The sequence below is a fragment of the Mus musculus genome, chromosome 4 (assembly GCF_000001635.26).
Source record: "Mus musculus strain C57BL/6J chromosome 4, GRCm38.p6 C57BL/6J".
NCBI classification, from domain to species: domain Eukaryota; kingdom Metazoa; phylum Chordata; class Mammalia; order Rodentia; family Muridae; genus Mus; species Mus musculus.
In genome coordinates this window covers 9,834,749-9,862,502 of record NC_000070.6, presented here as the reverse complement: position 1 = coordinate 9,862,502, position 27,754 = coordinate 9,834,749, and the positions used below count along the sequence as shown (strand labels likewise).

Below are 27,754 nucleotides of genomic sequence, written 5' to 3'. Positions count from 1 at the left end.
GTAGTTAACAGTAAAGTAAAATAACGCTCATAACAGTAGCCTTTAAAATAATTAGTGTCTTCCAATTGGTACTGGAACAAAACACTGTGAACAGTAATTTCTTAAGAAAATGATTTCTATAGATCGACATAAACCAGGCTGAGTTATTAAGGGGGAAATGAGTTTAATAAGACAGAATTAACCAGATTCCTTATCGTCCAAGAAGGTATACTGTAAAAATGTTTTGTATATCAATCGACCTCCAGTAACTTTAGTGTTGTCAAAATCTGTATTATAGTGAGGTAGACAGTTTCAAAAAAAAAACTCTCCATTAGACACACTTAAAATTTTGTAATAATATTTAAGAAAATGATAACATTATGAAAGAATGAAATATCTGATTAATGCTTAACTTTGTACAACTCGAATATAAACTTTAAAAATATTAGAAATTATAACATTTGAGTGCATATAACGTTTTGTACGTTAAGATGAATTGCATGTTTTCTCTTTGCACTTTCAGTCATCTTAAATAAACAAATATATACAGCCTCAACAGAACAGCAGTGCATCCAAAGCAAATGTGCATTTAAGTTATTTCTCCTGGCCAAGTCTTGTCTTTTCTCCCTTACCAGTTTATATTACCAGTATTAGCATTCCGACCGTTTCCTTGACAGTTTGTCTTCTCTGAACCAGACAAGAAACAGATTTCAGCGGGGAGAGAGAGCAAACCAGTTGGGGGAACCCAGATCAGTCTGTAATCACTCACTCAGGGTCCTCAGTTTAAACCGTTCCATGGACAAACATGAGGAAGCTTACTTCTCAAAGAGACTCTGTCTAGGCGATGTTTGAAAATAATCATGGTACAGACTGTGGGAAAGGATGGAGATTTGGAGTACTACAGGTATTTCCCGTGTTCTGTCTCTTACTTCCTTCTGGTTTCTTTCCTGGTGCCCCTGTACCCCAGTTTCCACCCCAAACTCAATGTAACCCTCGACTCACAGCTCCTCATTACTAAGGTTTAAAAACAGCACCTAACTGGTAATTACGATCTAAAATGTTTCTCTAGGGGGAGCCCTGGGCTATTGCTGGCTGGTAATCTCTCAGGAATGTCAGAAAGAGGAGAGGGGACTTAAATTTTAAGAAACTTCAGAGGCAGAGACTCCTGGCCCTTTCATCCTCCTTCCATGCTTGGGGCCTGGCCCTTTATCTCCATCCTCTTGTGGGGCCCGCATCTCCCCTCCTGATGTAGCCCTTCCACCTTTCAGGTCTTTTCCTCCTCCTCCTCTTCCCTTCTTACCTTAATTATAGAGTTTCCACCCCTCTCCATTTAAGGAGGGAAAAAAATTGCCTTAGAAGGAGATGCTGGGATTTTGGCAAATTCTGTTTAAAGAAGCCACTGAGAAACATCCATGACCAAGAGCTTTTGGGTGGGCTACCCCAGCCTTGGGTAATGCGCCTCTGTGTCACCCGGTCAGAGGTAGGCCTTGTGGTTTCTCATTATCCTTCACGGGGTTCCACACGGACTAATTCTTGTCATTCCATCCATACCAAATCCTTCTGCCCCCCCCCCCCCCACCACCAACAGAAAAGGCATCTGGAGGTCTGAGCCCACAGCGGTGGCAACTCCCTGTTCCCTCCGCTGGGAGAGACCAGGACAGACTGATAAATTCGTGGGGATGCACAGAGCAGAGAAGGAGGCAGCTTGGGCTTCTCTAAGGGTAAGACCCTTCCTGACTCACTTATTCCTTTGGTCAAATACTTCCTGTGAGGTCAAGGACGCCAGCTGAGACTTGGCTAGAAAGACCCAAAGGCCTCACTTTCTTACACAGGTAGAAACAACCAATCTGAGATGCGGACAAAAGTAATAGGTTATTTCTCTTATTCCCTCCTCCCCCAATCCACAGAACACTTGTGAACAGATAAGCATTTCCCCTCCTTCCACGTCCTATCAAAACCAAGGAGATAAAACAAAACAAAACAAACAAAGAACCAAAGCCATAATAAAAGAAAGAATCCTTCTTGTCTAGTCTTTCCAGGCTGGCAAGGCAAAGTGTGAAACCCTTAGCTGCTTCTGGGTTGGGGGTTGGAAGGTTCTGGGAAGGCTGGGCTGCTTCTTACTGTGCTCCTACTTTCAGGCTGTCCCCCACCTGTGGCCTCTTCCAAGCCAGCTCCTGCTCCTTTCTCGGCAGTCAGGCCTCCCTCCATGGTCCCTGGCCCAGGTGGCGGGACAGCACCGCTACCTACAGCCGCAGGACTCCACCACCATGTCCTCATACTGCTTGTAGACTACATTATTGCCCGCGTCGATGTACAGGATGCTAATGGGAGTCAGTTTGGTGGGAACGCAGCAGCTAGGCGGGGTGGAGCCCGGGTCCATGGAGTTCATCAGCGTCTGAATGATGGCATGGTTAGTGGGCTCAAGGTGCGAGCGCAGCGGAAAGTCGCACACGCCCTCGCAGTGATAGGCCTCGTACTCTAGGGGCGCGATAATCCAGTCGTCCCAGCCTAACTCCTTAAAATTCACGTGCAGAGGCTTTCTGCTGCAGCGCAGCCTGGACTTCTTGCCATGTCGCTTGCCGTGACGGCTGGCGAAGGCGGTGCGTCGCCGCCGGCGGCCGGGCGAGGGCAGCCAAGACCCGGCGTCTGGGGAGCCCGACGGCGCTGGCCATGACCCCTCGGCTCCCGCAGCCTCTGCAGAGCCCAGCTGCTCATGCATCTCAGTGAACAGGTTCTTGCGCTGCGATCTGGTGAACACTACAAGCAGGGCGCGCTCCTGGGGCGGCCTCACCCTCCGACCGAAGCCCAGACTCCGCAGGTCCAGAGGCGGTGGCTGCTGGGGACCCCTCGCGCGCGCCCCCGTATCCCCGGCGTCCAGCTCACCCCAGGCTGCCCGCAACTCCAGGCACAGCTGCTTCCAAGGCTGAGGGCGCAGGCCCTGCCACACGTCGAAGACTTCCCAGCCGGCCTGGGTTGGTCCCTGAGGATCCAGGGTCCTGGCGTCCAGTAGCAATGGGGATAAACAAGGGAAGAGCTGCAAGTGCAGCGGTCGGGCCGGTAGCCCCCAGGGCGTTGGGGGCGCCTGGCGATAAAGCCTTAGCTCTGCGCCCACCAGCTCTTCTTTGTCTGAGAGTGTGGACACATCAAACAAATACTTCTGTCTCCGGAGAGGAGTGTGCGAGAGATCGTCTGCGAGATAAAAAATAATTACAGTCAGTTTCACTTACGGGGAGATCAGCCCGGTGCTCTTCGGCAATCCCCAAGAGGAAGAGGGAAGGAGGGGGGCAGGCAGCCTGGGAGTCCAGTTCAGCGGCCCCAGGCTCATGCCTGGACCATACCTACACTGTGTGGTAAGGAACCACAGCAGGCTGGACTTCCTCCTCATCTCAGCTGCTGGCTGGGACAGAAGTTTGTACTCCTATTGTAAGAGGCGGCCGGCCTCCCTGGGCTCCCTGTCAGCAGGCTGTGTAACCACTAATATGCCCTTGTGGCCGCAAGTCTGGGCTATGCTTCCCTAGCCATTCTGTCCAGTAACTCTCAGCATTAACGCCTCAAATGTTCCCTCTTCCAAGGGGTCATCCCACACCACCTTGATCCAAAACAGCCTCCCTGGCCCAGTATCATAAGACCTTGGCTTATTATCTTTCTGCCACTTAAAATTATCTACAATTATCCCGTCTATATTTGTCATGAGGTCTGTCTTTCCCAAGCACTGGGCAACTGCCACCAACGTATAGAAGCGAAGATGATAGCAAGTCCTTGCTTTCCACAGACCCACAACGCTGGGAAACCTAGAACACACACAGGACAATAGACGTGAAACTTGTAGAAGCATGATTTTCAATTTGCCCTTTAAAAGTATCACTGACAGAGTCTGATTGTCCAATCGATATCTAAGAACAGGACTTGGGCATGAGGCTTTTGGGTACTTAATATAAACCCACTTCCTTCAGACTCCAAAGTGATTTATAGTTAATAATCGTTCTATAAACCCACTAGTCCAGGGTCATATTGCTACCCCCACTACAGTGTCGCTGGGATGTTCTAGGGCCAGCGTGATGCAGACAGGGTGGAGAGTCGCTGTGTCACTTCTTTCTTTTCCAATCTTTTTCTTCCTTCCTTCCAACAAATAAAAGAGTGATGCAGCTTTCGGAAGTAAAGACAAACTAGCACTTTTATCTATTGAGATCTTTCCGTCCATCCGTGGGAAATAGGCATTCCTGGAAAGAGAAAACCTCGACCAGAGATACCTAGACACAGGCAGGGACATGCCCCACCCCTTCTCTCCACCACCCAATCTGATATTCTGTTTTTCAATCAATCCCAAAGATTCATTTCTTGGTTACAAGTGAGAAAAATACATTTGTGAACCATACAGCCTGGCAGACTCTAAAAATTCCAAGGCAAATTCTTTAGGACGAATGGAATATTAGACCTCTTTTTCTGACACATTTGTGCATGCAGCCAACATCACTTCAACGTGCAAGGCAGAAAGCTAAGCAGATTTTCCTGGGCTGCCTTCCCATAAAATGTTTACAACCCAGCAAATACAAAAATCCCCAAAGCCCCCTGCTTTCCCCAGAAGCTAGTAAAGTTTGGGTCAATTTCAATAGTAAAAGTATGGCCAGATCCATTCCGACCCTCACTGCCTGTCCAGATGTAGCCTGGGGACACTGGCTCTGGAACGTCAGCCACACCCAGTCAGCATGCTGGGCTAACTGCTGGCCCGCTGCCTCTAAGGCGCATGCCTGTACCTGAGGTGGAGCTGTGGGAAGGGTTGAAAAGGAGAGGCGAAAAGGGAAGAGCTGCTGCAGGAAGTTGATTTATGGAAGCCAAGACCTTCAAACCAGCCCTGGGGGAGCTCAACACACTTTATTTTCCTTCATAGAAAGCTGTGGCTGACGGTGGTGCTTGGCCACTACCCAGATCAGTGTATCTGTCACCTTAGGCTTCACTTGCTCCCTCTCCCCAGTTCAGGGTGGGACAGACAAACTGCCAACACATGCCGCCGTTCCAACTAAAGGTCCCGCGGGCTGACACAGTTCTAACCTTGATTCCATTGCACAGTTCAATAGGATAGGTAGATACTGGTCCCATTTCTATGGTGGGAAAACCAAGGTTTGGGGAAATTGATTGCCTAAATAAGTGATGAGGTCGAGGGCACCACTTAGTTGTGCCTAGATCCAACGCCTGGGAGTTCAGCATCGAGTCCCACTGCCTCTGCACTGTAGGCCAAATATAGAATTCTAGAAGCAACCAAGAGTGAGAGGAGCTAAAGGAAGGGGGATACAGACCAATCTGTATTTGTGGAGCTTGTTGGGAATAAATCCCGGTCGCCCTTGGGAAATCATATCCATCTATGTTTTCATGATGTGGCGAACGTGGTTGTTGGCCAGAGAACATGGACAGGTATAAAGAATAGAGAGGCATTTACGAGTCCCTCCTGCAACATGGAGATATCATTCTTTTGTTTCCATTCTTTTGGTTTGGTTTGGTTTTTTATTTGCTTGTTTTTTTCAAGACAGGTTTCCTTGTGTAACCTGGCTTTCCTGGAACTCACTCTGTAGACCAGACTGGCCTTGAGCACACAGAAATCTGCCTGCCTCTGCCTCCCAAGAGCTGGTGCCACCACCATCTGGCTCCTTTCTTTTCTTTCTATCTGTCTGTCTTCATTTCTTTTTTTAAGGACGGTAGTAAGAAGTCTGCACAGCTGAATCAAAACTGAAACAAGCATCTTGGGGGGGCGGGGGAAGGGGAAGGAGGAGGAGAGAGGGGGAGCAAGAGAGAAGCTAGAGAGCCAGAGGGTCAGAGCTAGAGAAAGGCTCTTGTAGATTCTTCAACCTTAAGTTGTCTGGTGACCTATCTTGTAAGACTCTCCTGCACATTCTATTATTCTAGAACTGGAGAAAGAATGCAGGTATGGCCTTCAGTCGCCATCTGTTCCCTTTTCTTCCTGTACCAGTCTACCTCGTGACAGTCGGGTTCCTACCTGAACACTTACAGCCAGCCACCCAGTCAGAACACCCCTGCATCCCAGGGAAATGAACACATGAGTGGTGTCATCCTCTCTTGAGAAGACAGGCTGCTAAAGAACCTACCTGGGTCATCAGACTGGGCTAAGCCAGAAATCTGTAGCCCAGGAACCTGGAGATCAGTCAAGGGTAGTGGCCATTAATAACACACAAACACACACACACCATATACACCAAATACTAAACAAACAACAAAAACAACCTAGCATCATAAGAACTTGTTAGAGACAATATATATATATATATTTCAGATTCCAGAGGCTTAGGTGGATGCCTTTCTAGGAACATTCAAATGATGCTTATTCCGTTGGCTCAGGGACTCAGTCTCAGAGGACCACCTACACAGGTAGGGATTGGATTTCCCATCTTGTGGGGAGAAGAGTCACTGCAATAGAGAAAGAGGAAAGCACCCAGATGCAGCGCAAGACCCAAGACACCTAGACCATGCCATTGTCTCTCTAGGCTTCTTCTAGTCCATAGAAACACTGATAAGTTTTGATAATTTCATCTGCATGCCTTCTCAGCAGGTCTCCAGAGCCTCTAACTCCAAAGCACAGGACCCAAGGAGGTAGTTACTCTCTACAGATGCCCTCCAGAACACATTTCCCACATGTTTGAACCTGCTTTGGAGCCCCATGAAGTAAAGACATAGCCAAGAAGAGGCATACCATAGGTCTGGAATATAGAGATCACCAAGTAGTCGTTACAGACTGCTCCAAATACTTTACCAGCTAGCCTGGCAAACAAAAGCCCAGCCCAGCTGCCATGGGTCACCTGTGGCCAGGAAGCTGACCCTGGCCCCATATACAGGTAAGACTGAGGAGAGATGAGGGTGATGACAGCAAATGACTCCCTCCCTCACACAAATGTCCACTGTTGGCTTCTGATCTATGGCACATTCTCATAAAACACCTCACAAGTGTCTTCAAAATACCTGTCTGCATTGGGCTCTTTGGATTGGAGAATGATCAGTAATCAATCATGAAAGGCTTCGATTTGCATCAAGCTAAGTTGTTTCACAGCACAGCTCTCACCTCAGTCAACCCAGTTCTCTTGAGCACCGGACTCATAAGTCTTTCAAGGCATAACTGCAGGGATTTTCTGCTTTTCCTTTTTCTCCAGAAGATGAGTAGAGAAGAGAGGAGGAGGGAAAGGAGGAGAAGTCCTAACGGGCATCTGAAGAAAATCTTTACGTCTCTAGCTGGCAAAATACAAATATGGGCAAAATGAAAATTCTGACCGTTCGGGTGTAAAGTGTCTTGGTTTTGCTTTGTTTGTCTAACTGTGAAAAAGTCTCCTATTCAGTCCAGACTGGACTGGAGTTCTCCACCCTCCAACCTTCTCCTTGTTATGACGTACTATGATTACGTCGTCCAGAGCTCTTAGTACAGAAGTTTTAAAAATTCAAATAGGAGGATGTTGACCAAAAGATGTCTCAGTCAGAATAAATATAAGTTAAGAAGGTGAGGATTTAACTAAAGAAGACGGATCCAGAGCGATTACGGAGACCGACGTTCTTAGACAGGCAGATGCACAAGGCTATGGTGGGCGCAGTAAATAGCTGAAGGACTCTAGAGGCAAACACTAAAATGGAAAGGAAAAGATGTGGCCAAGGAGTCCACAGACATCCCGAGCTTAGGATACAAAGCAGCATATTCCATCAGTACACTGGAGTTATTCCTACCTAAGGGGTTGCCAGCCAGGCAGCCTTCATAGGATTCCTAAAAGTCTGAAACTCGCAGAGGGGAACGGATCAGAACTGTTTTCCCAAGACATCACTGGGACCTTATACAGTTGGTGTCCCTCTTGAGGATTCAGCTTGAATCTGTTTTCTCCCAGGGACCAGAACCAAAAGTTTGTGCGTGATTCCAATAGGATCAGCAGGCCTCTTATACCTTGACTGGCACCTCATTCTCTACATTAACTGAGATTCTGTGTATAGATGTTGGTCAGACTCTGGCAACTTCCTCCATCTGCCTGGCCACGCCTTCTGTGCCAGGAAGCACAGGATCTGTAGGTAGACTGCAGCTTAGAGAGCTCAGAATATGTGGCCTTTCCAACTCACACATGCTAAGGAGGATGAGGCCGTGGAGTGCAAAGAAAATCAATAGCCCATCTTTGCAAAGAATACTCCAGACTCTGAAACTAAGCTTCCTTCCTAACCCTAACTTATTCTGGACCCAGAAGTAGCTTTGGGTGTTAACTGGGCACTGCCTTTGTGCCAGGTTCATGGAACTCGGAGCTTTGATAGCCTCTCTCAGATCCCTTCAGCAAACATTTAAGCTGGGCTCCACTGTTATAGTCATTTCCAGGAAAGAAACTTCAGAGCACCAAGACTTAACTTAGCATCTTGCAACCAGTAAGAGATGAATTGCACTAGTTCCAAGAGCTCCATCTCTCAGGACTCCTCAACACAGGCCATGATTGTGCAGTGGAAAGAAAAGAAAGGGGCAGCCTGCACTACTTAGATTTTGGTCCTCAATCAGATCAACACTTGACTGTGATGCAGTTTTCCCTGGATGGGTCACCTTTTCCTTTTCTAGGTGGAAAACTTCGGAACTCAGACTTTGTGCATGTGTCTGGAGCAATGCTGGGTTCTCAGATCGGCCACCACCCTGAGTGTGCAGACCCTGTCAAGTTAGAATATTCCAGGTGCACTCCAGAAGCTCCCCCTGTGGGTAGCGAAGGCCTGTGGTGACAATCTATGCTTGGGCTATTTACTGCGCCCCTAGGATACAGTACTTCCTAGGCAGTCCAGAGCCCATCCTTGCAAACTCTGGCCCTTTGCTAAGAATATTCATGAAGAAAACGTTTTGGGAGCATCCTACACAGCACCCCAGAATGCTCTTGCTTGACCCCAGGACCATGTTTGACCACCTAGAGCATTGGTTGTAATATCAGACAGCCATGTAAAATTTACTAGGTGTTGGGAAAAATATAAATTTATATAATTCTTATATAATTCTCACAGTCACCTATGAATTAATGGTTACACATTGTGTGTGTGTGTGTGTGTGTGTGTGTGTGTGTGTGTGTGTAACAAAGCTAGGATTTTACATTGTACCCTGTAAGTATGTGTAAATACCATGCCAGCTAAAAATTAAAAATGCATGTTTAAAAATCCCAGCAGTGGGGAAGAACAATAAGCAGGAGAGGCTAATGCCAGGAGATGAAGATAAATATTCCATGCTTTCTACAGTTGTGGAATATACAAAAATGTATGTGTGACATGGAAGTTGAAAGAGTACCAGATTGGGGCGGGGGAGGCAACTGTTGGAAGCATAAGACATGGGGAGCAAGGTTGAGCAAAATGTCATGATACACACATTTCTTGTGTCACAGAAAGCTCACAAGTCCATTATTCTAGACAGTATTCCATAATATACATTGTAAATAAAAATAAAATTCACCTGAGAAAGCTACTGCTATAAATGAAAACCCAGGAGGTTTACCAGTAATGTTGGCACGGATAGTTTGGCTCCTGTACCTGTGGCATCACTGTAAACACAACTCTTGATCTCTGTGCACAGCTGAACCCCTGAGATGATTCTAGTTCATCTTCACTGCTCATGCTAGGAAGGAGGGGTGGCTCAGGTACCTAGTCTCCAAGAGTCACACATTTCCTAAGCCATTTAAGCTGAAAGATTGCCAACACTACGACTTTTGGAAGACAACATAAAAAAGCATCTTATGTGTCTTCTACAAAGTGGACACAGTGATGCTGGCTCACAGGGACACAGGAGATGTGAGCAGCTTCTGACAGTGTTATACATATGTTAGCTACTACTGACAGTGTGGATGAGCATGGTCACTTAAAGTCTGAGAGATGTTGTTTATTCCAGTCCTTATCTGTGACTTGGTGTCTTAATCACATGACCTCCCAGCCTCATCTACAAAGTGGGAGAATCACCTATATATCTGGGAGGATCACTGTAAAGGTCAGAATCAAGGTATATTACGTGGTACAGGGAAACTTGCAGCCAACCTTATTACAGTTATCTATAGTTTGGTCGGAAGAGATTTATCTATCATCTTCTGGGACTCCTTGAACAGCCATGGTCTGGTTATTTCCACTAGATCTCTAGGAGTAGAGGAAAAACATTGTTGGGCAACACAGGTAAAGAAAACAGAAGAACATCTGGCTTCTACCTATCTGATTCTGACAACCAAGGCCTCTGCAACAAATAGCTTTGAAATTCATTTACAACACCACAGTGTCAGATGATGACACTCATTAAATTCCAGTCTTAAAGGCTGAACCACTCTTGTAGGTCTCCACCAAGCAGTAAGGCAGTGTTAGCCTATGCAATAACCCATAAGTCTCCCTGGCTGAGCAAGTGCAGCCCTGAGGAACCTGTAATTCCTCTCTTGGGCATGTTTTGTAGGTGTAGTCTGTCCACAGAACCCATCACTGGTAGTAACAGAAGGATATATTCCCTGTTTGTACCTGAAAAAGCACAAACAAAACAAAACCCTACTCCTATGTGGAAGGGAGGAGGCCTAGAGAAGAACACCTGAGTTTCAGTGCTGATGGTGGTACGCTACATCTGTCAGTAATAAGATCACTTTGGTGGCTCTGTCAGGATACACATCCTGCTCACACACAAACTGGTCCAACTTCTCAGAGTCTCTTGACTTTCTTGGTGCCTTCACTCACAGCTTGATGTATGTTTCAACTTTTTTGTCCCTTTCAATTCCAAGAGTGACCTGGGAACCATTCATGGGTTGCCTGATTTTGCTCCTTTCTTCCTGTTTTTCTTCCCTTCATTCACTCCTTGGCATGGTGGCTCTATGCTTTCCTCCTCACATGAACTTGGATCATGTAGGCTCCTTGGTTAGGGTCTCGTCAGCTGCCTGGACCCAGCAGAGAACTCCCGATGATGGTACCTCAGAGTCTGCTTCAGTGGGGAAAAGTGAAGTTCAGAATGGAGCCTGCTCTCGCCTGACATCATTGATCCTTGGTCCAGCCTCAAAGTGATAACTCCAAACTCAGTCTTGCTAACTTCTGGGCAGCTACAAAGGAAAGAGCCGGCTCCCTGTGAGTACTGAGTACAGCAAATGGAAGCCTAGTTTTGTCTTGGCAGATGAAATATTTACTTGGGAGCTAAGTTCTTAAAATTTCTTTGACTTTGTTGGGGAGACAGGGACTAATTAAGGTCAAGGACAGTTGGCCTGGCATTTGTCTTTTCAGCTGTGTCTCTCTCACCTGCAGCTCCCAACCACAACAGTTTAAAGTTTAACTGAACCACACACAGGACCTCAAAACTGCCTCTCCTAGCTCCCACTCGTCCTCTGCAAACTGTAGAGGTAGCCAGTGCCACAGGGACCCAACTCTCTCCTAAGGGCCAGGACCAAGTTGAAGGTGGCTTTTCCGGAAATGTGGGGATTGAATCTACAAAGAGCTCGGCAGAAGTGACACTGCATTTCCTGGTAAGAGTTGCTGATGGGGATGCATGAACCTTAAAGCCCTCCTAGAATCTGCACTTCAACCCAAGCCTCTTCAGCCCAGAAGCGGAGAGATAAGTGGATGCTTTGTGCAGTTCCTCTTCCCAGCTAACCCTGCAGCAGCAGAAGGCAAACAAAGGTTCAAAGATGCACTGGATGGTGGGCAGATTTTTGTATTCCCATTTCCCAAGACTCCTGCTTTGAAAAAGTCTCCATAATATTCTTTGATGGACTGGGTGAGGTGCAATCTCTGAAGAAGGGGTTCCTCTAAGTCACTCATCTTGCTCTATCTCTCAACAACGTAGCAAAATGAGATTCCTGGTGTCAGCTGCAGATCACAGTTGGGAATTTTTGTTTTGTTTTGTTTTTCAGGTTTTCTCCCCCACTGAGCTTCCAAGCTCCAGTCTACTGGAAATTGGGCAGCGCTGGACCACCCCTCTCCCTTAGAAACTTGCTATACAAAACACGAACACTGGTCCTTCTTGCCCTGTCCTGCCTTATGCCTCTCTCTTCAACCTCAGCAGCAACCAATTAGTGCTAGAAGCCCTCCCTTCTCTGCTCTTGTACACCACTCAGGTCTGTAATGTTGCCCTGCCCCAGATGCCAGCCTCTAACTGCACAGCCAGAGCCTCTCTCTCCACCAAGCAGTTTGCAGTCTTTTTAAAGCTCCTGCAGTCCCTCCTTGACAAGTGGACCTGATTCTCCACCCCAGGCAGTACCAATGTGTGTACCTGAAATCAGAAGGAACCCATTAGGGCAATGAGGACCCATTTAATTCCAGTAAACAGAAGACATAATTTAGCTCAAATTGAAGTTAAAAATAAACATACAGGGTTTAGACTGGGGCTGTCAAAGGATCTGCGATGAGTCCTTGCTCCCATGTTCTATACCAAAAGGACTGTTCCTTGATTCCACAGAATCATGGTTAGTGCTGCATTGTTAAAAAGCAAAGCGGTTATCGAACTTTTTATTGTTCTTGAAAGCACCTAGAAGTATGAGGTGCTTTCAAGAACAACCGACAGAGGTTGATACAAACAGCAGTCTGTCAGGAAGCAAGACGTCCTTTATCTGTCACATTTCTATCATCGCCCCATCCCCCAAACACTAAGTCCCTAGATGAGGCTGACTATGGAAGAGGTGGGGTAGCACCCGAGAACTCCAGGTGGAGGAAACAGGTTACTCTAAAGCTCCTTGCCATGGAAGACCCGAGTTCCCAGAGGATCCAGGAATACTGATGCTCTCTGGTCAGAAGGGATGGCTTTCCGATCCTGATTCATTTAGGAAGGGAGAATTCACAAAACGTACATTGCTCGGATAAATTTTGTTTTTCTTAATATGCAGGAACGAAAAGGGTGTTAGGGCACTATTTCCTTCCCCTCCCCCACTAGCGATTACACCCTGGGCAAAAACTCTAAACTCCCAGAGAAGGGGATAACCTTTGATGTCCTCAGATAAGCCTTCCTGGCTAAGATTCTTCCTGCAACCTGCACTCTGACCACACAGGATTCCCAGTGTATTTAGCATCTTGCCTTTTCCCTTTTGTTCCCCTTTAAAGATCCAAAGACAGCAACTGGTGTTGATCTACAAGCCTATGGGTTTGGGGATTGGTTTATGGCCTTGAATGTACCTGAATCATTCCATCTAGAAGAGTGGACAAACTTTGGATTTTAAGACTTCCTTGTCCTACCCAGGGCTTTCCCCAGAACCTCAGATTAACCCAACTAGGAAGATCCTTCAGCCTGAACTACAAAGCCAGCTCTGTGCCCAGCCCTCTGCCCGCACCCCTCGTACACACTCACTTGCACGCTTAGCAAGCCCCTTCCAAGGCTGTTCTCTCTTTCCGGGGAAATAAAGCCTAGATTGGAACCTTCTGCCCAGCTTCCTCACTTGGCCGTCTGGTATGAATTAGTGTTTTTATAAGGGACTCAAACAAATCGAATACAAGGTCACCAAATAATTAACAGTTGTGAATTCCCTCCATCCCCATTAAAATACTTCCCTGCTTATATTTCATTTTCTGTTTGCCAACGACAACAGGGTACAGGCAAATGTGCTAGTGCTGCTGGGTTGATTGCTCCATGCAGAAAGCAACACAATGTAACAGGCAAACTTCAATAGCAGGAAACTATGAAGCACTAGATCGCCCTCCTCTCTCCAAAGCCTGCCTGTCCCTAGCATACTTCTGCCTCCTTGTAATCTCTGAGCTGAAGATAAAGAGCAGACTCTCCCTGACTGGATTCTAAGGGTGCCCAGCTCCAAAGGATGCTTTCCTCTCTTCTTTGGTGTTATCTGTTCTTTGCTGTCTTCTTTCTGTAAGCAGGTTTGTATCAACAACACAACAATAGCAACTATTCTCTGGGAAAACTAACCTACAGAAGTAACCTTAAACTCAATTTGTTCCTTTCATCTTTGATGCCTTGAAAGTTTTGCATATATATATATATATATATATATATATATATATATATATATATATATATATACACACACACATATTATTTGGCACTTACCACATAAATTGCAAAGTAGGACCTTTCTCAAGCTCAGTCTTCCCCCACCCCCTCTTGGCTGGCTGGAAGTCCAGGGTCCCAGAACTACTGGTCTTTGTAATTTCTTATCTAACCTGGTTCACTCTGATCCTGTGATCTCAGCTCCACACCAACACAAACACACTTTCTCATCTCTACTTATGCAAAATATTTTTTGAGGCAAATGCATGAAACCGTGTTTAAAAGATCATCCATAAAGTAGTTTTTGCCTCTGCTAAATAAATACATGAGGAAGCCAGGCACAGCACATTTTCAGACCCTTGCATCCAAAGCTCCAAAAGAACTGCTAATTGGGTGTTTAAGTACCACAGAAACACATCAAGCCAAAAAGAAAATCTCACTTTTACCTTTAAAAAAAAACAAAAACAAAAACTTCTGCATCTCAGCATACTTCTTACAAACTTCTTGTCGTTATCCCATCCACACATACAGTATTTATCATTCAGAGTCTAGACTCTTACGCCAGTCTCACCTCTCACAAGCTGTGTGACCTTGAACAACTTAATTTCTCTGTCTTTCTTAATTCACCTCTAAAGCAACGCAGCAACAGTAGCCGAGAAGTAGATGGGCTCATTCCTGTCCTCATAGCTTTTAGCACAGTGCTTGGCCCACAGGAAAAGCTCAATCAATCCTGGCTACTGTTATTTACCCTTTCAAAGCTTGCAATAAGGCCTCCTTCGGGACGAGTGAGACAGGGAAAAGCACTCCGGACTGGACAGAAGGCTGCCGGTGACTCTATGGAGCTATCGCTCTCTTGTTTATTCCAGCCCTCCCATTCTCAAACCCCAGCTTCAGGTATAACGTTAAAGTTCCCATGTGAGCAAGACCTTTAATCAATTCTCTGCGAGTGTCTTGGAGCACGTGAGCGGGCTTCGAGGCTCCTCCTCTAGAGGGACCCTGGGCTTCTGAGCTCCGAGCCTACACTACCTCTCTGTGGTGATTTAAACCTCCCTTAGGCAAGGCGCCAACTTAGCAAGACCGGCTCAGCCCCCGGCTGGCCCTTTCTTTTTTCCTTGCCTACCCACTCAGGGCTTGGGGGAGGGGATGTTGAAAAGTTTGGCACGTTAAGAACCCCCGCGCGAGAGGGGCGGAAGTCCTCGCCAGAAGCTGAGGATGCGATGCGCGGTTAGTGGGTCCCTTCCATCACGGGAGACTAGACACCGTTTGATGTGTTATGACATGAACCCTCAATTAGATCGCTGAGTCGAAACACTCCAATCAGGGGCCCAATGCTAAGCAAGCCCCGGAAGGTCCAACCCGAGGTCACCGCCGGTGACACATCAAATCAAAATCAGTGAGAGGGAAAGTGAGGTTTTCCCTTTATCAAGCTGGGGCTGCAGCCAGCAATCCAGCCCCTCCTCCGCACGCCCCTCCAGTCCCTCTCTGCACGCCCCCCCCCCCCAAGCTCCTTTACACCCGTAAGGCTTGAGACCAGCATCGCAGCCTTCCAACTATCCCAGCTGCCCTCTTACAGTTTTCTTTCGAACTTGGCGAGCGAGGAGGAGACAGAGCCTTTTAAGCTGCGGTCCTGGTCCCGGTGCTATTGCCGCGTCTCCTTTGACTAGGGATCTCTGGCAGCCCTGTCCTCAACGCATTCTGAGGTTGAAACCACAGTCTATCTGGCTTTACGACCATGGGTGGGAAACAGTGTTCTTCCCCTTTCCCCAAACCTCACCTCGTGCTCCTGCTTGAAGAACCCGCGGGTTCCCAGCGCGGTGCCTGAGCTCTAGGGTGTGTAGGTGCTGCGGTACAAACGAGGGTTGATGGGTGCTGGAGTCTTTGCAAGGTCTGGGGCCCCCAGAGACAGACAGCTTTTCATGCTTTCTGAAATTCCAAAGTCTCCTACCTTGGAAGAGCACACACTGTCCTTTGGTCCTGTGCCAAGGAACTCTCAGGGAGTAGTGAACCAATGAGGGTGTCTGCCTGGGGTAAAATGGGAGAGCCTGCCACTTCCCAGGAAAAGAAAAAAAAAAAAAAACGTACCCATCGCCTGGCAGCCTAGGCCTCTAGGATTTCTTCCCTTAAAGCAGTATTCTCTGACCTTCAGTCACTTCTCCTTTGGTGATGGCACTAGAGATGCCAGGTTAACAGAGAAGTTGCTGGGAGAGACTGCACTGCAGCGCGGTAGGAAGAAGCTGGCGCTGCAGTTAGAGTACCCAGGTCCAAGACCTAGTAGCAGCAATACGAAGAAGCCACGTGTCTTTGTAAAGGTGACTTTATTATTCCTAAAATCGTCATAAAATACAGCGGCGTTAATTTGCTATCGAGACCTTTCAGCAGCTCATAACCCAGCTGACCTCGGATTGTAGCTGAGTACCTGGCTGGGCCAGAACCTTGGCTGCGAAGAAAAGCAGCTTCCAGAAAGCTGGATGCTGGAGATTGAATAGAGCTTGGGGCAGGTGGGGGAGGGGGACATTAGCCTACTCTGGAAAGGTTCAAGGGAACAATTCAGGTAGATAGATGTAGCTGAGCAGACAATTAAGGTAGATAGATGTAGGTGAGCAGTTCCCTCAGCCCAATCCCGGGGACTCTTGAATTTCTGGGTACTTTCCTCTGAACCCGAACCTGTGGGTCTAGGAAGAGAGTCAAAGCTAAGTCTGGGAGTATGGGACGTACCTCTTACCTTCTCTGTACCTTCCTCTCAGCCCTTTGCTATTTCTCTCCTCCTTTCTTGCTTTTTCGGAATTACTTTTCCTCTCTAGGAGCCAGTGGAACTTTCCCCAATCTCTGAAGATTTCTCTGAGATGCTATGATTTCATTGCCCATGCTATGCTGTGGATCAGCGATAATAGCAAGAGGAGGAAGCTCAGAATCCTATAGACGGGAATGCATCCTGTCTGGCACAGGGGATGAGGGTAGGGTCCCGAGATGATCATCGATAGAAGGGTTGCCTGGCTGAGAAAGGTAGATGAGTACCGTCCTGTAGTACAGTAAGCACCAACAACTCCACGCTTTTATCAGTCCCAGTTTCAGCCCACCCCGAAGATGGTGGCTTGAAAACTATCATGTGTGAGACGAGGAAAAATAAAAACGGTGCCACAAGGCACTGGGTGCCCACCTGGCTGATATTTCCCCACACCCTACGCAGGACATCGGGTGAACCCACAGGGCTGCTGGATCTAGGCACTGCCTGACACCGATCCTAGACGGATTGACTACCTTGTGCTGGCTTTTCCTTGAGAGACAGGAGGCTCTCTAAAGCTCTCATGAATGCTCTAGGGCCCGCGACCCTCACAAGCTTTGGAGCCAGGGTCTCTCAGTCCTTTCTCTGACCCTTCTCCCTTTCCCTTCATTTGCTCATCACTTCTTTTCCTCTATGCTTCCTCTGCTAGCTACCAGACCATTGACCGCCGCGATGCTTTCGGCAAAATAGAAAACAGGAAGGAAAAGGAGAGAAAAAAAGTAAGAAAGTAGGGGAGAATTGCAGACTGGAGCAAAAAGCTGCAGCTGCACTCAGAATTGGGGGCTTGAGAAAAGTAAAATAGGGGGGAGGTGTCCAAAATGCGAAGGGAATTCACAAAAGCAGCCTCTTGCCAGAGCCTGGGTAGAGCTCTGGCTGAGGAGCTCCAACTGGAGAGGAGTCGGGCGCTTTCTTTGCCACTTACCCAGTCCTCTGTCTACAAAGCTAGTGATCGTATTAGCTGACTTGGAAGACTGGAAAAAGCTGGCATTGATGCCCAGCTTCTCGGCAATGGAGTAAGTCTTGTAGATTGACAGCATGTACTCGTGAGGCACCACGCGCAGCCCCCTGCCCGGCGGCTCCTGCCCCTGATGTTGTCCGGGCGGCCGCCGCCGGAGGTCCTTCTGCCGCAGCCCGTGCTCCGGGGGCGTCCGGCCCTCGGCACTCTCTTGTGGAGTTCGCTGCATCTTCCCTTCTTTGCGGTTCCCCACGTCTTTGGTGGAGTCCAATTCGGTGGAGGAGGAGGAGGACGAGGAGATGGAAGCCTGCTGGAAACCCGGCAAATCCCAGAGGAAGCTAATGAGGAAGATCGCCCAGAGAAGGACCCTAGGAGTGTCCATGGCGAGCGAGTGGCTAAGTTACTCGGAGAGGCGGCGGCGACAGCAGCGGCTGCGCCGGGCGCGAAAGGCACGGAGCGGCTGGACAGCGGCGGGGGCCGCGCTCCTCCTGCAGACTACGAGTGCGGGGAGCCGGGTAGCAGCTACACAAATCCAGGCCCTGCCACGCCCCCTCCCGCCCCTCGCCGGGAGGTGGGGAGAGGAGGGGAGAGCAGCGCTGCGGGGATAGGGAGGGAGGCGGGTAGTGCGGGCAGGAGGTGTGGGGTGGGGGGCAGCGGTGGGCTGTGGTGGTGGCAAGGTGAGAGCTGGAAGAGCCCCACGGGGTCCGGAGCGCCGACTGGGCGAGCCAGAGGCGAGCGCCTCTGTCCCAGGGTTGGGGAGCCAGAGCCCGCAGGCAGCCGCCTGCGCCGGGGACCGTCAGTCCCCACCAGCTGCTCGAACTTCTCCAGGGACCCGGGGGAGTGGCAGCCGCGGCGGCTGGCTCGGAGCGGGGGTGGGGGTGGGGGGCTGCTGCCGCAGGCTGCGCCCTGGCTCCGGGCAGTGGCACCCTCTCTTTGCCACCCTACCCTCCTAGCGGGCGGTTAGCACCCTCTCACCCCCCCCCCCCCGCGCGCCCACAAGTTTCATCCCTGAGTCCCGGAAGCCAGGCGCAGGGGCCAGTCCTTCACAGCCCCCTTCTCTTGGTAGAATGCTGCTTTCCACAAAGACCCGCGTCAATTCCCGACCTTCGAGGTCAGGCAAAGGCCACCAGTCTTCAGAGTTTGGACCGGTGCTCGGAGCTGCCGCGCTCTCCTGCAGGCCCCAGACTCTCCTCTCGCAGACCTCAATCTCTGGTGTTTGCTCCAGCTGCTTCATTTCTCTTTCGTGGGACCCCACACTTCTCTGGACCCTTAGGGGCTTGACTCCCTCTTCTTCTGCACCCGTACTTCCTTTTTCCTCTTTCCTATTGTCTTCAGGAATTAGTCCTTCCCCCAAATTCCTTCCCATTCCGATTCGATACCTCTCCTCACCCAGTCCCTGCCCCCCAAATATGCTTTTTTTTTTGGCTGTGGCCTCCCAACTCTCTGATCCCCACCCTCTCTCTCCCCCTTTCACCAGACCCCTCCCTGCGCAGCTCTACCCCAATCTGTTTCTCTTCAGCCCAGCCTCGCCCCATCACGAGTTTCCTTTATCTGTCCCCAGATTCCCAGTGTCTTCCCCGCCCACCGCCCCGCGGTTCAGGACGTTGCTAGGTTTGGCGGCGAAGCGTTGCTTCTCTCGCACAGCGCTCTAGACGGAAGTTGTCCAGAGTCTTTACAGGGTACTCACGCACCATCTGTAAACGTCCTCCTGTAAATTACTCCACTTATGGATTTAAAAAAAAAAGGGGGGGGGCAAAAGGCTCAGAGATAAAGGCTTTCCAGGGCCATTCAGCCAAGAGGGCACAGCCACGGATAGACCCAGGAAGCAGTGGTTCCACCATTCTGCTCCTCCTGGTTTGAGCTGTGTCTCTGTGGGTTCTCTCGCCCTGGCCCTCCTGTCTTCATTGGGACCTTGCAGGCGTGAGGATAATTTGGTCCTCTCTCCCCTTCTCTTTACTCTGACTTCCTTAAGAGGCATGACACTCACCTTGGACATCTGCTGTGTCAGGCCTGGCTCTATGGCCTTAGCAAACAGTTTCACATAATCTTCATAACAAGCCTGAGACAAGGGCCACATTATCTCTATTTTACAGACAGAGAAACTGAGGCCCACGATCACACTGCTCCTGTATTGCCACTACTCCTAATTGCGAGGCTATTGAGAGGGGCTGCTTTGCTCTCTATCACTAGAGATTCTGGTTCTACCCCAACCCATTTAACGTCCCTTAGGGCTACTCAGTTCATGACTGCCAACCCATGGCCTGTCTGGGACTTGAAGGAGTCTAGCTTCTTCCTTCTGCTTTCTAGCATTATCATTCACCAGTGTAAGGCTGAGAAAGGAGCTAGGAAGTTTTAAGTCTTAAATAATGCTTAGCCCACTAGGACGAAAAGCTCTCTCTGTTCATGTTCCTTCATCTTTGGTGCACATGTCCTTCATACATTACTGTTATCCAGAGATGACACCCTCATCTCTTAATGTCTAATACCAAATCGATCGCCTTCTAATATCTGTGCTGCGCCTCTTTCTCTTCCCCTCGCTGTACTGACATCCAGGAGAGGCATCCATCCATGGCTTGTCTCCATTCTCTCCTTCTGGGAATGAGCATGTGTACCTTGTGCTAACACTCTGCGCATGTCTGGCTCCACAGCCCTGTTAGGGATGACTCATGGGCTTGGATCCTTTCTCAGCACCACGCTTCCTGCTGGCCTTCATCTCTGCTCAGTTTGCCCACAGCAGTTATCTGTTGTGAGTTACCAGTAAACAGGAAACAAGGCAGAGGTCTCATTGCCTATGGCCTACAACCCTTCAACAGACTAGGTAGTGGAAAGGCAAACGACAGGGACCACAAAGAATGTGGACTGTTGTCGTGAGGATTACCCCAGGGCAGGTGTTGCTGTCCTTGTTAGCAGCCTTGGATCTGAGTGAGGAAAGTTGCATTTGCCACAAAGGCTCTAGTGGTTACTTACAGGTGAGAAAATAGACTGACAAACCAACACAAAAGGCTGGAGGTCACAAGCAAGCCAGAAATATAACCAGGAGCCAAGCCATTAGACTCCTAACCCAGCGTTTCCTGTAGTTAAAACTTCCCTTCTAAAGTATGTCTTACAGTAATTCAGAAAGGCCATTACTCCAATCCCCGCTCTCTCTCTCTCTCTCTCTCTCTCTCTCTCTCTCTCTCTCCTTCCCTCCATCCATCCCCCCCCGTGTGTGTGGTGTGTGTACTCACACACGCGTGTACATATATGTGTTGTTATACTAAAGATATAAGGAACAACAATTACTAGACTTGCTTTTAGGTTTTCACACTATAATCTTTGAAACACTATAATCTTTGGAGTTTTTAGTTTCCAAACTTTCTTAGACTCTCTAATCATTTCTTTGGCAGTTTCTTTGGGGGGAACATTTTGAAACAGTGAAAGTCTCTTGATGTGAACTGAGAAAGTCTGGTCCCCCGTTGGCCCTGATAGCTTTTATACCAGGATCAGACACACACCCAGTTACAGACATCTGTGGTATCTTCTGCCCCCTTGTGGACACTTGGAAAATTGCTACTCATAGGCAAAACTGCTTAAACAAGGACTAGTAACCCCAATTCATCTCTTTAAAGAAATTACTTAATTCACTTATTAATTAGGGGTGGAAGATCACCCCTAAAGCATATATAGAATATGACATTAAAAATTCATAAGTTATAGATATGCTACACAGAACTATACGACCAAAACCAAATAAAATTGCCTCGTTTATCACTATCTTAAATGTGTGCTCTTGACAATTTTAAAATGATTATTTCATATTGGATCAGGGAGAGCATTTTCTCTTAAGTAAGGAAAAGAGAGTGTACCAATGAGGATGAGGACAGGTGATAAAAGGCTCTAAACTCTACACTCATGGAGGCAGAGGCAGGGTGTCTCTGTGAATTTGAGCCCGGCCTCAGTGTAGCAAGTTGCAGGCTGGTGAGAACTATATGCTAAGAATCTGAGTCAAAACAGAGACAAAACACATTTTGTTTTAACTAGTTAATATTTGAAGTGCAATTGGAAAAGCAACTTCTTTACAAATTGTCTGCCCTATTGGAATGGTAGTGTAATCCCACCCCTGCAGGGAGAAACCCACATCTTAAGAGGCCCTGAAAACACGCCCTGGAAGCAGTCAGGAAGACTGTGCCATGTGCAAGTGGAATCTCATCTTTAGGACTCAGCTCTTATGAGGACAGGGTAAAAAATATATAAACCTAATCTGGTAGGATCTGAATTCGTACTTTACTATCAGACACTTCTAAATAAATTATTGAGCTGACAGTCTAGTCACATTGGATAGTCTGTCTGTGTGAGTGGCCTTAAAGAAAGGAGATTTAAAATGGGCATGATTTTTTATTTTACTTTTTTACTCCTTCACTTTACTTATTTTACTTTACTTATTCACTCATTGCCTCCCTCCTGGTCATCACTTTTCACAATCCTCCCCCTGCCCCATCCTCTTCTCCTCAGAGCATTTGGGGTCCCTGGGGAACCACCACCACCCCCACCCCAGCACTTCCAGTCTCTGCAAGGCTAGGAGCTTCCTCTCCCACTGAGGCGAGACAAGTTGGCCCAGCTAATAGAACGCACCTAACATAGGTAAGTTTTGATGGAAAGAAAGCTACTTACAAAAACAGCTGTGGTTATGGAGTTAAAACTCAGTCTCTTTGTGTTCCTGGGGCACCCAGGATGGACTGGGACTGGCAGACAGGCCTGGCATCTTCCACACTTGCTTCTGCTTCACTCTGTTGTCAACATTTTCATAAAATCCCATCTTAGAAAAGGTCTTTTTTAAAAGTAAAAAGGAGTTGAGAGATGGCTCAGCAATTAAGAGACTGGAACTGGATGGTACACCCTTTTAATCCATGTACTTGGGAGGAGGCAGAGGCTGGTGGATCTCTGAATGTTTGAGGTCAGCCTATTTACATAGGAAGTTCCTGGACAGTCAGGGCTACTTAGTGAGACCCTATCTCAAAACAAACAAAAAAAGAGCACTTGCTACCCCCGCCTAGGACACAGGTTTAGCCCCAGGACTCATAATAGGTGACTTACAACCACTTCTGACCCCATTCCAGGGGATCTGCTACCCCGTGTCACTTACACACAAGACGCACATAAACTCATGGAGGAATACACACACATCTTAAAAAAAAAAAAAAAACTTTTAGAAGGAATTTAAGTATAGAAAACGAGGACTAGAAGAAGTCTCAGGCTGTGAAACCCTTACCATACAAGCCTAAGGACCGGAGTGGGATTCCCAGCAGCGTATAAATGGTGGACAGACACTTTAGTTTCAACGGCAGACACAGTTTCAAAAACTAACATGAAGAGTGGTAGAGGACTCCACATGAATGAGCACACAAGTGTGTGAGCCCCTGCCCCCTCGTGCACATGCATGTGAATACACACAAACACACACGCACACACACATGCACACACACACACGATGCAGAAAGTGATTAAAGAAGAAAACTGAGCTCTTGTATCCACACCTGTGCCAGCACATTACACAATCAAGAATGCGTACACACCAAATTTTGTAATTAAAAAGAGTGAGAGAAATAAAAGCCATTAGCATAGAGGATGGGCAGCATTCCCCAGGGCAAGTCAAAGATGGCAGACAGTGAAGTCCTGAGCAGCTGTAGGCCCTAGGGAAAAGGGCAGAGAAGGCACAAGTCCCTCGGATTCTCCTTGCTTTACACAATCTATACAGTCTTATCATCCCATTTATTTTTAAAAATCCAGAGTTCATTTTTACTGGATAATAAATATGATGTGATCTCTCTCTCTCTCTCTCTCTCTCTCTCTCTCTCTCTCTCTCTCACACACACACACACACACACACACACACACACACACACACACAACACACACCTATCTCTTTGTTAGACAGAATCTATGTAGCCCAGGTTGACTTTAAACATTGCCATCCTTCTGCCTCAGCCTTCCATGTGCTGGGAATGAAAACTGAGCCTCCACGCACAGCTTTAGTGCGCTTCTTTTGTTTGCATATTTGATGGTTTCTCTAGCAGAATGAGTTCTCTGAAGAGAACTCGGATGCGATGATCTTTGGAGTTGTGCTACACGACAGAGTATTCATTTCGTAACTGTGAGTCTCCTGCTTTGCTGGCTAAACAGAGGCTCAGGTGATGAGTGTCTTGGTTAGGGTTGTGTTACCGTGAAGATACTTCATGACCACTGGCAACTCTCATAAAAGAAAACATTTAACTGGGGCTGGCTTGCTGCTCTAGAGGTTTAGACCATTATCATGGCAGGAAACAAGACAGAATGTAGGCAGACATGGTGCTGGAGATGGAACTGAGGGGCCTACATCTTGATCCACAGGCAGCCGGGAGAAACCATGACACTCAGGACAGACTAGAGCTTATAAAACCTCAAAGTCTACCTCCAGTGATACACTTCCTACAGCAAGACCACGCCCACTCCAACAAGGCCACACCTCCTAGTAGTGCCACTCTTTATGAACTAAGCATCTGAACCCATGAGGTTGAGTAGGGCACCAAACCTATTCAAACCACCTCATTGAAGAATCAGAGATTTGGTGAGTACCATGTAGCAGGTGACTGCCTGAGGTGGGCAGAAAGTTAGAATATTGCACCTGGAGACTTGCAAAAAAGACAAGGTCTCTATGGAAAACTCAAGTCAATTGTTCCTGTTCTCCTGTTGTTCTGTTGTGGATGATTAACATCCAGTAGCTTGCCCATCCCAGTGGTTTCCAGCCTGTAGGCCTGACCAGCCTTACCACCAGTCTGCTCAGTTAGAAAGCCCAAGCTGAGAGCAGGGGAGGGAGAGGGAGAGGGAGGGGGAGAGGGAGAGAGAGGGAGGAGGAGAGGAAGGAGAGAGGTGGGGGAGGGGGAGCACATCAGAATGAAGCAACTGCAGGTGAGTCCAGTACTGATATTCTGTGGTGGTGTGGTGGTGACAGAAGGACCTGGAACTTGAGCTCTGTCATTTCTTGGTTGTTTAAACTCAACACTCTGTCCTTTTACTATGGTACCCCATAGCTACAACTTTTAGCCATCAGCAAAAAATAAAATTTAAACAACTCCTGGCAAGCTTTGTCACAAAGATGGAAGGGAAAATATGTATGCCCTTGGTGCAGATTAGATTAGGTCTTTTTGTGCAATTAAACCTTCTGTGCAGTTTTGAAAAGTTAGTGTAAACCCTACATTGCCTACACCAGGAGCACGTACAGGGATATTATAATGAAACCTCTTGGTATAATTCATACATTAAATAAAAGATCAGATTCATCAGTGTGTGTAGATTCTGAGTATGGTAATAATAAGTAGCTGGATGTTTTGATTTTTTTAAAAAAAATAGCAAAGTTCTCTGTTAATTTTAGGCATCTTCACTCTTTCTGCTTTTGTTCTTAATGTACATGTGCAATTGTTTTCATTGATCTAGTTTTCATTCTCCCTTAAATCGTTCCTTTTGGTAAGTAGCTTCTCTATAAAGGTTAAGTTTGTTTGACGCAAGGAGTTTTACTGTATTTCACTGTGACTTTGTGGCAACAATCTCTCTGGGTAATGATTCAACATGTTTTATGTCTGTCCAAATATTCTAGATTAAAAACACATTGCCAACTGCTAATAGGTACGGGGATACTTTAGTGGAGTGAGAAAAGTGCCTCACAAATGAGCAAGCGGGGTTCCTAAGAAAGTCAAAACGAGTCAATTCGAAGAGTAGTCTGATTCTTGCCAAACCGTGCATTGAAAAATTACAGTCACCTAGGAAGTCGTCTTTCCTGTTTAGGATCAGATTTGGTTTGATAAATTACTACCAACTTTGTAAACATTAAAATAGAAGCAATAAAGACGTGAAATTCCACACAGGGGATCTACAATGTTTGGGTAATTATAAGCACATGGCTACTTTACATGAGATTGCTGTTAAAAAGTCTATTTACTAGAGCTCTGGGAAAACAGAGGTTCTCATATTCAGGTTTATTTACATGCAATGAGAATTCAGCATTTACTATCAATTCCTCACAACCTGTTTTTCTTCAGAACCCTAAATAGTATTAGCTGAAGGAACACCACCTGGGTTGTTTATGTTGTCTTGTCTGTTAGCATATTAGGGGATGGGCATGGGGGGGGGGGGTAACAATTCAACTAACTTCCAAAAGTGTGAAATGCTCTCCCAACAGAAAAAAACGAATATATTTTATGCTAATATTTAGGTCAAAAGTTTTCATTGAAAAATTTTAATATATCCTATTTACCACAAATGATTACTTTATCACTTTAAATCCATACGCTGTTTTGTTTGTTTGTTTTTGAGATAGTCTAACTATGCAGCCCAGGCTAGTCTGTGTCCCAGTATGTAGACCAGGCTGGTCTCAAATTCAAAGATGCTATTACCTCTGCCATTCAAACCCTGGGACTAAACTCTTGCAACAATCCCCACCTACCTGCTTTTGAAAACAGTGCTTCAATGTATCTGCTTTCAGGAGCCATTAAAATAAACTCAGAAATGTTGCCGATTCATTACTAATGAGATAAGCACTTTACATCTGAAAAAATGGTTGGGATTTGATATTGAAATGAATAAACACAAGATTTAAAAGTCTGAAAAGTTAGTAAACCCAACCTTGCTTCAAAAGCTCTACTGCTCATAACTTTACTTCTCAAATGCTAAGATTATGAAATGCCACAGCTGAGAGCTGTAATGAACTGGTCTCGAAAACAGAGAACAGAGATGGGAAGTAGACTACTGGTTGCCAGCAGCCGTGGGGAGGGAGAACATGGAATTAGTGTTTAACGGGGGGAAAAATAACCAACTCCAATTTGGGAAGATGAAAAAGTTCTGTAAGTGGGTGGTAGCAGTGGTGTCATCGCGACATGCTTCATGCTGTGTGGCTGGACGCTTTAAAATGGTTGCAATGGATAAGTGGAAATTGTGTTTTACATTTTACCTGGACTTGTGGAACACACCTGTTATCTCAGAAACTGAGGCAGGAACATCTCCTATTGAAGGTTAGATTGGGTCTTCCTTATAGGGAGTTGGTCTCTGACCAACAAAACAAAGAAGTAGAAAGGTTTAATAGAACACAGCTCAAGAAAGGTCCCCTTGCCAGAAAACAAACACGTTATGAAAGGGATCCAAAAGCTGATTGCTTTCTCGCCTTAACTCTGTTGTGGGTTTTCCAGTTTTGGTGGTGGGTAAGTGTATAAAAGTGTATTTGACAGTGAAAATGTAAGACCTAACTTGAAACACTGTAGCTTCCAGCTTGAATGGCTACGCTAAGCATATATTGAGCTGCCTAGTCTTGGTATATGGTAATTTTAATATGTGATGATTGTTAATTTGCAATCTTCTTTTAACAATAAGGTTTAAAGTAAAATAAGTAAACAGAATTATCCACCTTGAAAATAATGTGTTGAAAGGCCAAGCTCTTGATTGTTTTGTTGACTGTTGGGCTCTTTCCTCACGGCCAACCGCTCACAGGCACACGTGTGGTTTTCTACCAAGCTACACAAATGTCAAGGGAAACTTTTGTTAACTCTAAGGAGGTTAAAACTCAACCTTTTTCTCACCCCTCCAGCTATGTGGATGTGAGGCATGCTTAAGTCCTCGTTTTGTCTTTGTTTGTTTTGTTTTAGGTAAATCCATTTCAGTAAAGTTTAGAATTCTCTACATCAGTTTCTCTTCTGTGGAAGATTAAATGGTAAAGCACTTCTAGAGAGCTCACGCTATTGGTTCTGGACATGGTGTATCCTGCTCAGTGCTTAGCTGGCTTCCAAGGAAGGACAGTCTTCAATAAGAACTATCTTTCTCTCTTGTCTTCTCTAATGGTACCAATTCTGCTTCTTCTCATAGCTCCCAGTTAGTATGCAATACCTACACAAGAGACGATTAATTCCAGAGGCCTGTGTGTTTGTGTGCACGTGGTGCGTTATTGTGCATTTGTGGGTGTGTTTGCACACGTGTGTGCATGCACGCGGGTGCTGTAGGTCATTGCTGAGAGTATCATCCCTCAGCATCAAAGCACCTTATTGTTTGGGATTAGATCTCTCCCTGGGACCTGGAGCTCACTAATAAGGGTGACTGCCAAGAAGGAAGGCTC

The 27,754-nt window shown here is 46.9% G+C and overlaps 1 protein-coding gene across 1 annotated transcript; it reads right to left on the bottom strand.

The window, feature by feature from the left end:
* Positions 1-157: 157 nt before the first annotated feature.
* Gdf6 (growth differentiation factor 6) lies at positions 158-18,131 on the bottom strand. Its single transcript, NM_013526.1, has 2 exons — positions 17,611-18,131; positions 158-3,168 (listed from the first exon to the last, which is right to left on the bottom strand). Exons 1-2 carry the CDS (start codon positions 18,023-18,025, stop codon positions 2,219-2,221), a joined length of 1,365 nt encoding a protein of 454 aa, NP_038554.1. The 5' UTR covers positions 18,026-18,131; the 3' UTR covers positions 158-2,218.
* Between the last annotated feature and the right edge of the window lie 9,623 nt (positions 18,132-27,754).